The sequence below is a fragment of the Polypterus senegalus genome, chromosome 16 (genome assembly GCF_016835505.1).
Source record: "Polypterus senegalus isolate Bchr_013 chromosome 16, ASM1683550v1, whole genome shotgun sequence".
NCBI lineage: Eukaryota > Metazoa > Chordata > Cladistia > Polypteriformes > Polypteridae > Polypterus > Polypterus senegalus.
In genome coordinates, this window is record NC_053169.1 from 90,669,456 (window position 1) to 90,684,724 (window position 15,269).

At 40.7% G+C, this 15,269-nt stretch overlaps 1 protein-coding gene across 1 annotated transcript in view; it reads left to right on the plus strand.

Annotated features, from left to right (window-relative positions):
• tpcn3 (two pore segment channel 3) overlaps positions 1-3,165 on the plus strand; it is a 152,829-nt gene extending 149,664 nt beyond the window's left edge. The window contains exon 19 of the mRNA XM_039738370.1: positions 2,600-3,165. Within this exon, the coding sequence (XP_039594304.1) occupies positions 2,600-2,748 (149 nt within the window). The 3' untranslated portion in view covers positions 2,749-3,165. The remainder of the gene's footprint in view (positions 1-2,599) is intronic.
• Positions 3,166-15,269: the final 12,104 nt, after the last annotated feature.

Genomic DNA, 15,269 nt, shown 5'->3' on the forward strand with positions numbered 1-15,269 from the left:
CATCTAATTATAGCTGAAAATGAGTCTGTGCAGGAAAAAAAGTGATAGGTAGAGATGCTTTGGAAGGGAAATGGAGAAAAGAGTGGGAAGACAAGTGAGCAAGTGTGGATGTGAAGAGGCAGTGTGGTCGGGCCCCTGTAAAGGAGTGAAGAAATGCCGCTGAACAATAGTGTTGGAGTGGGAACTGTTGAATGATCCCCCAGGAATGTGATGAAGCGCCAGGTGAGCATCAAGGGATGACGTGGGTCTGGCTGTGTGCGTCCAGGTAGATGCCAGTCGAGGCAGAATGGACAGGAGCCACTGGGTACAAGGGACCACTGCTGATGGCATCTCCGCCAGCTGGGAAGACCTGTCAGGGGCAAGCTGGGGAGACATACCTGTATGGACTGAACCACAACCAGTGTGATTGCCTCTTGGGATAGTTTCTTATGTTGGATTTGAATTATTTATTGACAACTTTTAACCTGCACGTGAAAGCTGATTTTATTATGAATTACTAGAGTGTTCCCCCCTGCTGGCTTCGCTCGCCAATCCCCCCTGGCCTGCGCTAGGCACCAGCCGCTTCACGTCTCTGCCACTCGCGTTGTGAAGAGAGGGGCTGAACGCACCCCACAGAGATGCAGTCGCTCCTCCGAAACCCCCTCTTAAATGGTGATACAATGGGAAACAAATACAGTCTGTTTGTTTTTTTTACCTCCTCTTTGCTCGATCAGCTGCTGGCTTACTGCTGCCGTGCCACGTGATCTGCATCTCGCACAGCGCTTCAAACATTTAAAAGCCTGTACAGCAGCTGTCCTACTCTTTGCCTTTTATTTCCAGCTCCGGGCGTAGTTAAATCTTTTGGCACAAAGTCTCGTCTCGCGGGATGCGAGTTCTTGATATTTTTTATTTTATAATCTAAAAAACAGAATAAGAATCTGAAAATCTAACAGCATCACATTAAAGTTCGATAAATTCTGAAAAGAATGATACCAAACATATACGTGTAGGTTTTAAAATAAGCCCGATATAAAGCGTGACATAAAAACGTCACATATATATATATATATATATCTAAAGAGTAGATTTACTGCTTTTAATTACCAAGGAGATCAGCACTTTTTTGCTTTTTGGGGCTGTAAACCCCTGTTTGACATTTGACTTTCCTTTAATAAAATCACAATGCACGTTTGCTCCGTTCTCTTGTGTGTAAGTGCTCTCATTGTACAGGCCCATCATGATTTATGACTATCAATAGCCTTGGGTTCAAGGATATGCCAGCTGCATCCAACCCAAGCTGTTACACTAAGCGGACTTGTGTGGCAGCCTCTAAGACTAATTTTCCATTCACATTTAACAAGTAAACTATTGCGTATGCCGTTGTAGTTTGTACACCTTGATATTTACACAGTACGAGCCTGCTTGCCAGCCTGCCTTTAGCTGAATTCAGTCAAGATGCCTCTCACTTTATTCTTCCTTTCACTTGTATTTCATTTTTTAAGCTCTCCTCTTCATCCACTGCATTTACTGCACATTCAATTTTCTGTGCAGTTAGAGTGTGCTTTACAAAGTGCCTACAGTCCCTTTTACAGATGAATAATAGTGACGTGTATGGGTTATGAACATTTCAACTTAAAATGGCCCTAATGCTTAACAATATTTAATACTGTGTCATATTTTCAAAACTGTTTCTTTAACTTCATTTTCACCATAATGTCTTTAACTTGTCACTGTTCATCTCTTTTAGATTACTTAATGCTATGCTTAATGGTCAGTTAAAATAATTCTTGTGGATAATATAATGAATCTGCAGACAGAGAGAATGGCAGCTTCCATGAAAACAGAGGTTCAGTTAATTCTGTCAGTCTCTAGCAAGGACAAATGTCTTTTAAATGAATAAGCACAGAATTGTAAAAGTTAAGAAGGATTTATTTAACATTTTTTTTACATTGCAGTGCATTTGATTTGATGTTTTAATACATTCAGTTAAGTTAATACAGTAACTTAAGTTAAATACAGGAATGCGACGGGGTCCTTTATACTGACAGCAATACGTCTGCATAATGCCTCACTGGGACTGGGACAGCCACGTCTGAAATTATAATTGTTTTTAATTTTCTTTCTGTTTAATCATTCTGGTGTATGTTCAGACCATAGATTGTTTATGTCTATTTTTATACTTATGCAATTATTTATTTAAAGTGGTTCTGTAAAAAGTCAAATATCCCCCTGGGGACAAATAAAGTTCTATCCATCTATCTACTTTAGTTTGGCCTCATCCACCACACATTCTCCTGAGTTAGGCCCTGAATGTCCCTTACCCCGTGAACATACACTATGTGAAAATAACTAAGGTTAACCCCTGATATTTGAAAGGGAATATGTGCAGTGGCTAGAGTAATGGACTTTAAACCACGATTTCCTCTTCTGCATCATGGCGTGACCCTGGGTGAATCATCTAATCTGAGAGAGCTCCACATGTATAAAAACAGAAATGAAAATAAATCTGTGGATCTTTATTTGAAAAGTGGTTTGAGTATGTACATGAAATGTGTTATTGCTATTTTATTAGACAAGATTTCTAAAATCCATACTTTTGCTGTTTTTTTTTTTTTAAAAGGATATAGAACTGTTGATGCATTATTACAACGCATGTTTGAGGCTGATCTCAGTCCTGATGATAATGGATGCTCCACAGATGATGAAAATGAACTGGACAGTTTGCCACCAGATTTCACTTTTAACAACCCTGGCTTTAACACTGCATGAGTCAAGAAGAGCGAACTGTGAATTTGGGGGAAATGTATACAAGCTGTATACGTGTGTCAGGATTATTTACTTCAAAGTGCCAGCTCATTGGTAAAGGTAAAAGAGAAAAAAAGGTGTGTCTGTGTGTGCATATATATATATATCAGTAAAATATATTCAGAACGGAAAAAGGAAATGCAATATAGGCCAAATGTATTTAAATGTGTTTCTATATTATTTCTTATGTAAAGTGTGTACAAACCACTCCAATTTTTATATAAAGTATAAAATGTAAAAATATACAAGTATATAAATATTCAACTCTGTATATATTAAATTATTGTAGCAGGCATCCGAAATGATGTATACTTATACCAGTGTGTATTTTATGCTTTGGTAAAACAGTATTATAAAATATTATAAAACTCGCTCTCTGAACACTAAGGACTACAGTGCTTCAATATTGTCTGCCGGTGTGCAAGTAAAAGTGAAATGTTATCTATCTATCTATCTATTATATAGTGCCTTTCATATCTATCTATCTATTATATAGTGCCTTTCATATCTATCTATCTATCTATCTATCTGTCTATCTATCTTATCCTGCCAACTACGCTATTTGTCTATCTGTCTGTCTGTCTAAAGTTGCCTCCCTTTTTTTTAATTTCTGTTGTAAGTCTCATATCAGTGTGGCATTTGAAAAAGAAATTTTAAGTCGGTTAAATATTTTATCAGTTTTGCCTTAATTTATTAATTTGCCGGTAATTAATCCAATAATTCGGCAATGGTCCTAATTTGTTTACTTTACTTTTCCCTGTTGTAGGAGGGGGTCTTCGGCCTTTAGACTTATATCAAGGTAACTGAAGCACACTTGTTTTAAGGAACGGAATAATACAATTTATTGATAGACAGAAGGAATACAGGAGTGTAATAAATGCACATATACTGTATATTGACATATAAGACAGGACACAGACATGTAACATATAGGTTGGCTGTTTACTGGTATTTAGAGTTCTAATTTATCTTGGCACAGAGAAGTAGTTTTATGATACCAAGTCTTAACAGATGATGTCGGTGTTGTGTGAAGATGCAGCTTTGTTGTTGTTCCTGGTGTTCTCTTTCTCCTTGCTGCACGATCCTTTGTTTGTGGTGTTCTGTGCTCTGCTTCTCAGCTTGCATCTGCTGTTAGACCTTTTGCTGTGCCGCCTTCAACTTAGGGAACAATGTTACTCTTTCTGGCCCAAGAGTTCCCTTGTGGATATGATGGCTGCTTCTCAGCTTTGTCAGGCTACTGGCACATAACTTGGCAAACTAGGCCTTAGCTCTTAGGTTTACAAAGAAAAAAGCTTGTCGGATTTACAGTAGCTCTCCAAAGACAAGTGGCTCATAACTTGTCAGATTTCTAAGGCCAGGTTTCAGAAGCTTATTTTGCATATTTCCCTTTCCCTGAGAGAATCCTCAGGGAGTTCAGTATATGTCCAAGCAAAGATCCCCTAAAGCTTCTTCCTTCTACTTCCTTTGAGAGTTAGGGTGCATGTGGTTGAACTGTCTCCTGATTTGATTTAAGTCACTTCCAGTTACAAAATCAGTGTCTTCTAAAGGGCGAGTTCTTCTGTCCATCTTAGTTATCACCCATTGATTTATAGGTCTTTGTCCTTGCTTGACACCATTTCATGCCTTCTGGTTCAACAGCTCTTCAGAGAGGCCTCTGGAGAGATGTTGGATCACCTCTGATTTACACTTTTCTTATCAGATGAGGTCCAGGCAGATGCTGGTACAAGAATGGAGTTGAGTCATTTAGTGGGGAACGCAATTGAGGGAATGAGCAGCCAGATGTCTGCATCCCTGCTAAATTTGCTTTCTTAACAGGCCCAGTGTGCCACTGAAGCCTAGCAGAATGGGCAATGCCCACATTACATTAGATACAGAGAGACGACAATATGTACATCCTGATATCTTTCTTGGTACTTGACATGGAAGGATTTGGATTACATGAAACCTAATGCAGATTTACAGTAACATGACATGCACAGGTCACACTATGGAGTTTGGTTTCAGTTCTTGTCTGATCATCCTGCTGATGTGCACATACTGCAGCCAAGTGTTGTTAATATGCATCTGATAACGTAATGTAGTAGGAGTCAAAAGTGGACAGAACGCGAACAATATGTGTACATGTTGAGGATGATGGGACACTCTTGAGCCAAAGTTGAAATTATACAAAAGGCTTTCTTTTTCTAATAAAATATAACACACAAAGAAGGTTATTAGCAAAGGAGTGACAAAGCACAAAACAGACCAAAAAATAAAACCCAGTTGCCTTGCTGGGCATTAAATAAACTCAGCTCTCGAACAACTGTCTTGTTTGCTGGGAGGCCTGCCACACTTGCCAATCAGTAAGTACAATAACAAATATTTCCTTTTTCTGTTTGGAACAAATAACACAATACAAAAACAAAACTTGAAATTTAATATAGCAAGCAACACTCGATGCCCCAGAACGACAAAATGAAAACGGGATTTTAGAAATGTTTGCATACTTATTAAAAATAAAAAACAGAACTATCCTATTGACTCAAGTATTCAGACCCTTTACTCAGTGCTTTATTAAGGCACCTTTGGCAGCAATTACAGCCAGTTGTCTCCTTGGGTTTGACACAACCAGCTTTGCACACACATATTTAGGGATTTTCTGCCATTCTTCTTTGCAGATCCTCTCAAGCTCTGTAAGGATGGATGGAGACCATCAGTGGACATCTTTTTTCAGATCTCACCAGAGATGTTTGATTTGGTTTGAGTCTGGGCCCTGTCTGACTACTCCAGAAGATTCACATTGTTGTCCCTAAGTCACTCCAGTGTTGCCTTTGCTTTGTGCTTAGGGTCTTTGTCCTGTTGTAAGGTGACTCTTTGGACCGCTCTGATGTCCAGAGTTCTCTGGAGCAGGTTTTCATTAAGGATATTTCTGTAATCTGCTCAGTTCAGCTTTCCCTTGACTAGTCTCACAGTACCTTCCACTTTAAAATAATCCCACAGGATGATGCTTCCACCACCATGCTTCACCACTGGAATGGTTTTGCACAGGTGATGAGTGGTGTGTGGGTTCCTCAAGATGTGACATTTAGAACTGGCACTAAACTATTCAGTTCTTGGTGACACCAGACCATAGAATATTGTTTCTCATAATCTGAGAATTGCTTTTTGAAAATTCCAAGAGGTCTTTCATGTATCATCTGCCATCCTGCCAATGAAGTCCAGATGAGTAGAGTGTTGCAGGAGTGGTTGTCCTTCTGGAAGTTTCTCCCACAAAGCTACTCTGGAGCTTAGCCAGAATGACCATTGGGTTCTTGGTCACATCTCTTACCAATGACCCTTCTTCCCCAGTTACTTGGTTTGGCAGCTCTAAGGAAGCATTGTGGTTGTCCCAGACATCTTCCACTTCAGAATTATGGAGGCCACTGTACTCTTGAAAACCTTTAATGCTGTAGACATTTTTTGTAGTCCTTCTCCTATCTGTGCCACAATACAATCCTGACTCTAAGTTCTGCAGACAATTCCTTTGAACTCATGGCTTGGTTTTTGCTCTGATACAAATTGTCAGATGTGGGACCTTCTTTCAGACACGTGTGGGCCTTTCTAATCATGTCGAATCAACTGAATTGACCACACGTGGACTCCACATAAGGCGTAGAAACATCTCAATGATCAATAAAATGGGATGCACCAGGGCCAAATTTCAAGTGTCACAGAGAAGGGTCTGAATATCTTTGTCAATGGGAGATTTCAGTTTTTACTTTCTTGTATAGGGAAATTATTGGAATACTCCAGAAACTCGATGTCGAGATTTTGATGAATGCAACTAAGCATTTCATCGCATATTGTATTGTGTGTATAATTTGTATGTAACAAAATGTGATTTGATTTGATTAAATTAGGATTTAAGTGCAAACGTATAATATTTACGCAGGTACAGAAGGATGACAAAATCACAGAAAGACCCCCATAAAAAGTAGGCTTACATTTGAAGTAACTAAATCACAACTATAATTGCAAAGATACAGTCATGGCCCAAATTATCGGCACCCCGGGAATTTTCCCAGAAAATGCACCATTTCTCCAAGACAATTGTTTCAATTACAAATGTGTTGGTATACACATGTTTATTTCCTTTATGTGCATTGGAACAACACAAAAAAACAGAGAAAAAAAGCCAAATCTGACATCATTTCACACAAAACTCAAAAACCGGGCTGGACAATTTTTACACGGGTCTCCTATGGAATGGTGGCAGGAGGGAAGTTAGGATCAGAGAGTGGTCTTGGAGGAAATCACATCATCACTGTGGGTCAGAAGTGACGTCACCATGAAGAGCCGGAAGTGATGTCATCATCATGGGGAGCCTAAAGTGATGTTATTGCTTGGGACTGAGGTGAGAAAAATTGATTATTCTTTTGTTGGAAGAGGAAAAGGGCATTAGTGCTTTGGTCGAACCCTCTATCTCTTGATATTTCATGCTCACTTGGACCCTTTCACTGCCCCCTAAGTGCACTTGTGTGACAATGTAAAATACTTCATGTTGAAAGTAAAAAATGTTACGTTTGAATACACAATGGGAAGTCTGAAAATTGAGAGTCCACCTTATGAGAAGGATTTAGGAGTCATATTGGAGTTGGCACGATCAACAGCCAGTCAGTGTTCAGAAGCCATTAAGAAGGCTAACAAAATGTCAGGTTGATGTGTGGAGCACAAGCCAGCAGGAGGTCATGTTGAAGCTTTATAACACACTGGTAAGACCTCATCTGGAGTACTGGGTGCAGTTTTGGTCTTCGGGCTATGAAAAGGACATAGCAGAAGACAGAGACTAGGCTGATTCCAGGGCTAAAGGGGATGAATTATGAGGGGAGAATAAAAGAGCTTAAAAAGAGTTTAAGCAAAAGAGGATTAAGAGGAGGCTTGATTAAAATTGAAATTATAAAGGGAATTACCCCAGTGGATTGACACTGTTAATTTAAAATTAGATAATCAAGACTTGACAGTGCGGGTCGGCCCCTTGCTCCCACTCTTGTTTGGAAGCCTCTTGAACCCGACACCACCGATAGTCATGACCAGACAAGCTTGGCAGATAAGGACAAACACACACAAAGCAATGGGTAGGTGCAAAAGTATGCTAGTACTTTTATTAAAAGCAGTCCAAAACGGTGATCAACTGTGCAGAGCTTTCAAATTACAAGAAATTAATAATCGATAAAACAGTGAAAATCCGTGATATTAAAAATAACGCCTAAAATGACACTGAAACTAACACCACAGTCAGCGGGTGGTCACTGTTCCTACTAGACTCAGATGAGCCGAACACAACTCTCACTTCGTTTCTCCCCAGCTCACCCATAGCTCACTCAGCTGGTGGAGACACAAGCAGCCCGCGGTCTTCTCTTCCCGAACCCCGTCTTAGCCTTGGCCAAACCGCTTGAGGTCAGTTGTCCTTCCTTCATGCTCCCGTATTTGTCCCTCGGGTCCCCGGAGAAGATGTCACCTCAATCGCACCCGCTCCTCAAGGCACCAAACCTTTGCTCCTACGCGGGGCAAACAACCGCACTGCATTTCCCAACACTGGCTGGCTTGACCTGCCTCCCCACACCCAGATTTACAAATATGATGTAGCTAAAAAGTGGAAAAAGTAAATATGAAAACTCCATGCAAATCTATCCACATATAATATTCTCAAGATCACTTAATCTAGTTTAGATTAAAATTAAATCCTTAAGGAATTCAATTGTTATAATAAAAGTAATATAAATGGTAATGATAATACACTATGTTAAAGCTAAGCAAAGGCCAAGCTGCATTATATTAAATGTAATTAAATGTTGGCTCCTTCTCCCACTGTCCTGAATTTGATTATTTGGGATTGGCAATAAATGGGTGATGTTTTGAATGGGAGAATTTTTAGCAAGATTCTTTATGATGACTAGTATATATGGGCTTGTATGCCTGCATACATGCAATTTTTATAAATATTGTGGCAGAAGGCCAGGACCCATGCCCGGCCGGGACGTCCCTTCTACACTGGACCCGGGAGAGCAACCATGGGATGCACGCTACATCCCCCGGAACACTTGGTGGCAGCCCCCCTGGGTTGCCCCCCAGATGTTCTTTGCTAGTAACATGCAACACCGGAGCTCATCCTGGTTGGGCTCCATGGCCACCACCAGGAGGAGCTGCAAGGCTTCCGGCAACGCAGCCACACCCAGAAGTGCGGCCTAATTTAGGTTAATTACCACCTGAACCACTTTGGGATGGCTATAAAGGGAGCCTGCAGCCAGTACTCAGGGCGCCAGAGTCGGGAGGAGGAGGACGAAGCTGCCCTGAGAGGAGTGGAGGAAGAGAAGAGTGCGATTTACTTTGGGTTATTTTTGGGACAATGGGACTCGGGGAAGACGTGTCCCATGGCTGAAGAAAAAAATAAATCTTTTTGTGTTTATTTTACATGTGCCTCAAGTGTCAGTCTGTGTCGGGTCGGTGCCAATAAAGCGTCAATATCACAATATGTTTACACTGTGTGTGTATTGTCAGGGATGCCAGGGGCAACAACCCAGCCGGGATGCCTAGAGGGACTGGAGGAGGGTCTACGTGCACCCTGGATCATGTGAGGACCGCCATCCTGGTTGCTTTGGGGGCCACGGGCACAGAGCTGTGAAGCTTCACCCTGTAGGGGTCTGTGGTCACCGCCAGGGGGCGTTCCCGTGCCTTGGGAGCCCTGGACCTCAGCACTTCCGCCACACCAGGAAGTTCTGGGGAGAAGAAGAGCAGGGACACCCGGAGTGCTTCCGGGGATGCAGCCGGCACTTCTGCCACACAGGGGCGTGTCAGCGGGTGATTGGCGGAACCCACCTGGAGCACATCCGGGTGATTATAAAAGGGGCCGCCTCCCTTCATTCAGCGCGAGAGTCGGGAGCGGAGTGGAGTGAGCTGAAGAGGAGTGAAGGAGGCGGTCTGAAGTAGAAGAAAAGGCATTGTTGTGGCCAGGACTTTTGGGGGTTTTGTGATGCACTTGTGACTTTATTGTTGTAAATAAACGTGTGTTGGGTGAAATGAACGTGTCCGCCTGTCTGTGTCTGGGCCAGTCTCCACAGTATATACAGTATAAACTATATATACACAAGAGGTCTGTCTATTACATAACAAGACTGTGTTCCTGTCTCTTAAATAAAGAAGTGAGAGCTGATTATGAGCACTTGTCAAGCAGTTTTAAACCTGTCCAAACCTACACGACAGATGACAACACTCTCTGCCGTTTAGTTGATTGTCAGTCACCATTTAATGTAGTTGTGTGACAGAATCATGCTAAGTTTAAAAATTGAGCAAGATGTCAATTTGAATTTTTTAGTAAAATTGAACAATACACCAAAGGGAATCTTTTCAAATGCTTACTGAGGCTTATGGGGAAGACTGCATGTCTCGTGCGTGTGTGTTTTTCCTAAATTGAAATCGGTGCTTAAAGAAACACGTTTTGAGTCAATGGATGCAGTAAAGAAGAAAACGTCACATGTCTTGAAACAGCAGACAGAAACTGATCTGCTCCACGCCTTTGACCAATGGAAATCAAGACGGCATTGGTGTGTAATTTCGAATGGGGAGTATATTGAAGGGGACGAGCATTAGTATTGTTCTATAAATAAAGGTGAGTTATATATATTATATATTATATACTGTATATACAGTCATATGAAAAAGTTTGGGAACCTAACCTAATTCTTTGGATTTTTGTTTCTCATTGGCTGAGCTTTCAAAGTAGCAACTTCCTTTTAATATACGACATGCCTTATGGAAACAGTAGAATTTCAGCAGTGGCATTAAGTTTATTGGATTAACAGAAAATAGGCAGTCTGCATCATAACAAAATTAGACAGGTGCATAAATTTGGGCACCCCAACAGAGATATGACATCAATAATTAGTGGAGCCTCCTTTTTGAAAATATAACAGCCTCTAGACGCCTCCTATAGCCTTTGAGTGTCTGAATTCTGGATGGAGATATTTGTGACCATTCTTCCATACAAAATCTCTCTAGTTCAGTTAAATTTGATGGCTGCCTAGCATGGACAGCCTGCTTCAAATCATCCAATGACCAAATAACTCAATTTTTGTCTCATCAGTCCAAAGCACTTTGTTCCAAAATGAATCTGGCTTGTCTAAATGAGCATTTGAATACAACAAGCAACTCTCTTTGTGGTGTGAGTGCAGAAAGGGCTTCTCTCTCATCACCCTGCCATACAGATGTTCTTTGTGCAAATTGCGTTGAATTGTAGAACGATGTACAGATACACCATCTGCAGCGAGATGTTCTTGCAGGTCTTTCGAGATGATCTGTGTGTTGTCTGTCACCATTCTCACAATCCTGCCTCTACTTATGCTTCTCCTGTATTTTACTTGGCCTGCCAGACCTGCTGTGTTGGTTTAACAGCAACTGTGCCTGTGGCCTTCCATTTCCTGATTCCATTCGTTACAGTTGAAACTGACAGTTTAAACCTCTGAGATGGCTTTTTGTAGCCTTCCCCTAAACCAGGAGACTCAACAATCTTTGTTTTCAGATCTTTTGAGAGTTGCTTTGAGGATCCCATGCTGTCTGTCACTCTTCAGAGGAGAGTCAAAGGGAAGGAAGCACAACTTGCAATTGACCACCTTAAATAACTTTTAACGCTCATGATTGGACACTCCTGTCTATGAAGTTCAAGGCTTCACGAGCTCATCCAACCAATTTGGTGTTGCCAGTAATCAGCATTGAGCAGCGACAGGCATTCAAATCAGCAACATTACAAGGGGACCCACATTTTTGCACAACCAGTTTTTCACATTTGATTTAATTTCATACAACTAAATACTGCTTCACTAAAAATCTTTGTTTGGAAAACACCCCAGTATTCCGATGTTCCTAGGAAATGAAAGACATACCACGGTTATCTTTTTTGTTGAAAGTAGAGTCAATTATTATACAGGGTGAGAGGGGTTCCCAAACTTTTTCATATATATATATATATATATATGTATATATATATATATATATATATATATATATATATATATATATATATATATATATATATATATATATATATATATATATATGTATATATATATATATATATATATATGTATATATATATATGTATGTATATATATATATATATATATATATATATATATATATATATATATATATATATATATATATATATATATATATATATATATATATATATATATATATATATATATATATATATATATATGTATATATATATATATATATATATATATATATATATGTATATATATGTATATATGTATATGTATGTATGTATGTATGTGTGTATGTATGTATATGTAATTGTGTATGTGTGTGTGTGTATGTATATATATATATATATATATATATATATAGTGGACGTTGGCCCGGACACACACAGACGGACATCATATTTCACCCAGCACACGTTTATTTTCAACAATATTTACAGTGCACTTACCCCAGTGCATCCAGCACTGATCCCCCAATGTCCAGGCCACACAGTCCTACTGCCTTTCTCCTGGCCGCCTCTAGTCCTCCCTCCAGCTCCGTCCTCTTCCACCCGACTTCTGTCGATGACTGGAGGGAGGCAGCCCCTTAAATAGGAACCCGGATGGGCTCCAGCTGCTTCCCGGCATTCCTCTGTAACCACACCCCAGTGTGGCGGAAGTGCCGGCTGCGCACCCGGAAGCCATCCTGAGTGTCCCCTGTCGTCTTCCCCCCAGCACTTCCTGGTGTGGCAGAAGTGCTGGGCTCCCGGGATATTCAGGCACTGGGGCGCCGCCTGGCGGTGGCCAATGGTCCCTACAGGGCTGGGCTTCCAAGCCCTTTACCCGAGGCCCCCAACATAACCAGGATGGATGCCCCCTCGCTGTCTGGAGGAGGCACAAGCCCTCCTCCAGTCCTCCTGGGCATCCTGGCCAGGGACCACAATATATATATATATATTTATATTTATATATATATATATTTATATATTTGTGTGTATATATATATATATATACTGCATATATATATATATATACTGTATATGTGTATGCATATATAATATACATGTATGCAGATTTCATATCTATCTATTATAGTGCCTTTCATTTCTATCTATCTATCTGTCTATCTATCTATCTATCTATCATATAGTGTCTTACATCTATCTATCTATTGTGGAGCCGACCCGGACACAGACAGGCGGACATGTTCTTAATCACCACCACACGTTTATTATTTATAATTATTTACAATAAATGGTCACTAAGACCCAGTCTAAAGTAGTGCACAAACCCCAACACACAGTCCTGGCCACAATATGCCTTTCTTCGGGCCACCTCCACACTCCCTTTGTGCCTTGTCTGTCTTCCACCCGACTCCAGCCCCAGGTGGCTCCCGGCATTCCCTCGTGTTCTCCCAGCAGCTCTCCGGGTGACCTTCCTAATCTTCCCCCCAGCACTTCCTGGTGTGGCGGAAGTGATAAGGGAACAGGTCCCCAAGGCATTGGGGCGCCTCCTGGCGGTGACCACGGGCCCCTGCAGGGTGGGGCTTCTATGCCCTTAACCCGTGGCCCCCAAACCAACCAGGAAGGCGGCCCCCCACGTGATCCAGGGTCGGCGCAGACCCACATCCGGTCCCTCACGGCGTCCCGGCCAGGTCGTTGCCCCTGGCATCCCTGACACTATCTATCTATCTATCTATCTATCTATCTATCTATCTATCTATCTATCTATCTATCTATCATATAGTGCCTTACATCTATCTATCTATCTAGTTTTAATGAAGACGTTTGTCACAGGAAGCCTGTTGTATGTAAATTGTGTTGAATGTTTGTGTGTTTGTCTTGGGCTAAATTGAAAGGGGGCACTTTTGCCCAACCTGATGTTAGAAAACTGATTTCTGGTGCCAAATTTAATGGTGCGATGAACAGCCTGGAACAAGAGGCTAGGGTATCATTCAAAGAAGTTTTTAGGTATAAAGAAATTGTGAAAAAATTATAATTTTTTTTAATTAGGTTGCAACATGAGTGCCAACGTTCACTTTTTGGATTTGATTTTTGAGTTTTTCCCAGATAGACTTGGAGCAGTGAGTGAAGAGCAGGGTGAAAGGTTCCATCAGGATGTGAAAACAAGAAATGAAGGTACCAGGGACTTTGGGATGACAGTATGATGGTGAACTACTGCTTGATGATTCATAGGGACACACCAGAAAAAGTGTACAAATGACAGGCTGCCAAATGTGTACCACATGCACGTCTGAAGAGGTCATCCACCTGAAGCTAAGAATATTCATGCCCGGTCAGTACTTGGATGGGAGGCCATCTGGGAAAAGCTTGGGTTGGTGTTGGTGAGGCCATCAGGGGCCGCTTACCCTGTGGTCTGAATGTGGATTCCAATGCCTCGGTCAGTGACAGGGACACTGTGCTGTAAAAACTGGCACTGTCTGTCGGAGGAGATATAAAACCGAGGTCCTGACTGTAAACAGTAGGTGTCCTGGCTAAATTGTCCACCTTGACCTGGTCATTCTGGCCCCCTAATCCTCCCCTGTTTCTAACTGACTGAGTGTCTCTCTGTCTCTCACCCCTTCACCTCCTAACAGCCAATGTGTGGTAAGAGTACTGACACAAAAATGCAATCGTCCAGTCATCCATGTGGGTGCTACACATTAGTGGTGGTTGAAGTGGCTCCCTACTCACTATGTAAAGTGCTTTCAGTAGTGAGAAAACTGCTATATAAATATAAAGAATTATTATTTTTAAATGAAAAAACTAAGTGATAAAAAGTAGAGAAGTTATATGTAAGTAAATGAATATGTATTGTTGTTTTCTTTACATATTGCTTCAAAATATGAGTATGGTAAAATATTTTCATGTTAAATTGATTTGGAACAACATTGTATGCATTTTGTTAATTTTTAAAATACATTTCTTTTCAGTTTTGTGCATAAATGTGACATGAGAGAAATATTCCAAATATATTTTTTGTTCTGTTCATGAATGCAAATAAAAAAAACTATTCACAGTTTTTATGAGTTTAACTTTGCAGACCTGTGATAATTTCTGTTTAAAATATACAACCTGATAAATGAACAAATTCAATGAGTGCATTAACAGTTATATATGAAGAATGCTACATTTATTCATTTTCCTGTCCAAGCATTCAAATTTCAGCATCCGTTGCTAATCGATGTTTATTAATTGTAAATATAAAACGTAATGCCACACTTCACCCGGCCAAAATAATACAGAATAAGGTTAGTTAATTGCCTTTTTTAACATTTCCCAAGCTAATTGTTGTCAGGATTACCTTCACGTTTGACATTCTTCCGTAGCATTACCTGATGGTCCTTATTACAACACTTTCGCCAAGTTGCCACGCAACTAACACATTAAAGTAGAAGCTACTGCTGACAGTTAACGGAGCGCAGCCCTTCGAAGTGCATTGTGGGAGAATCCCTGTGATGCTGATTCAGGAGGAGAAGACGAGCGA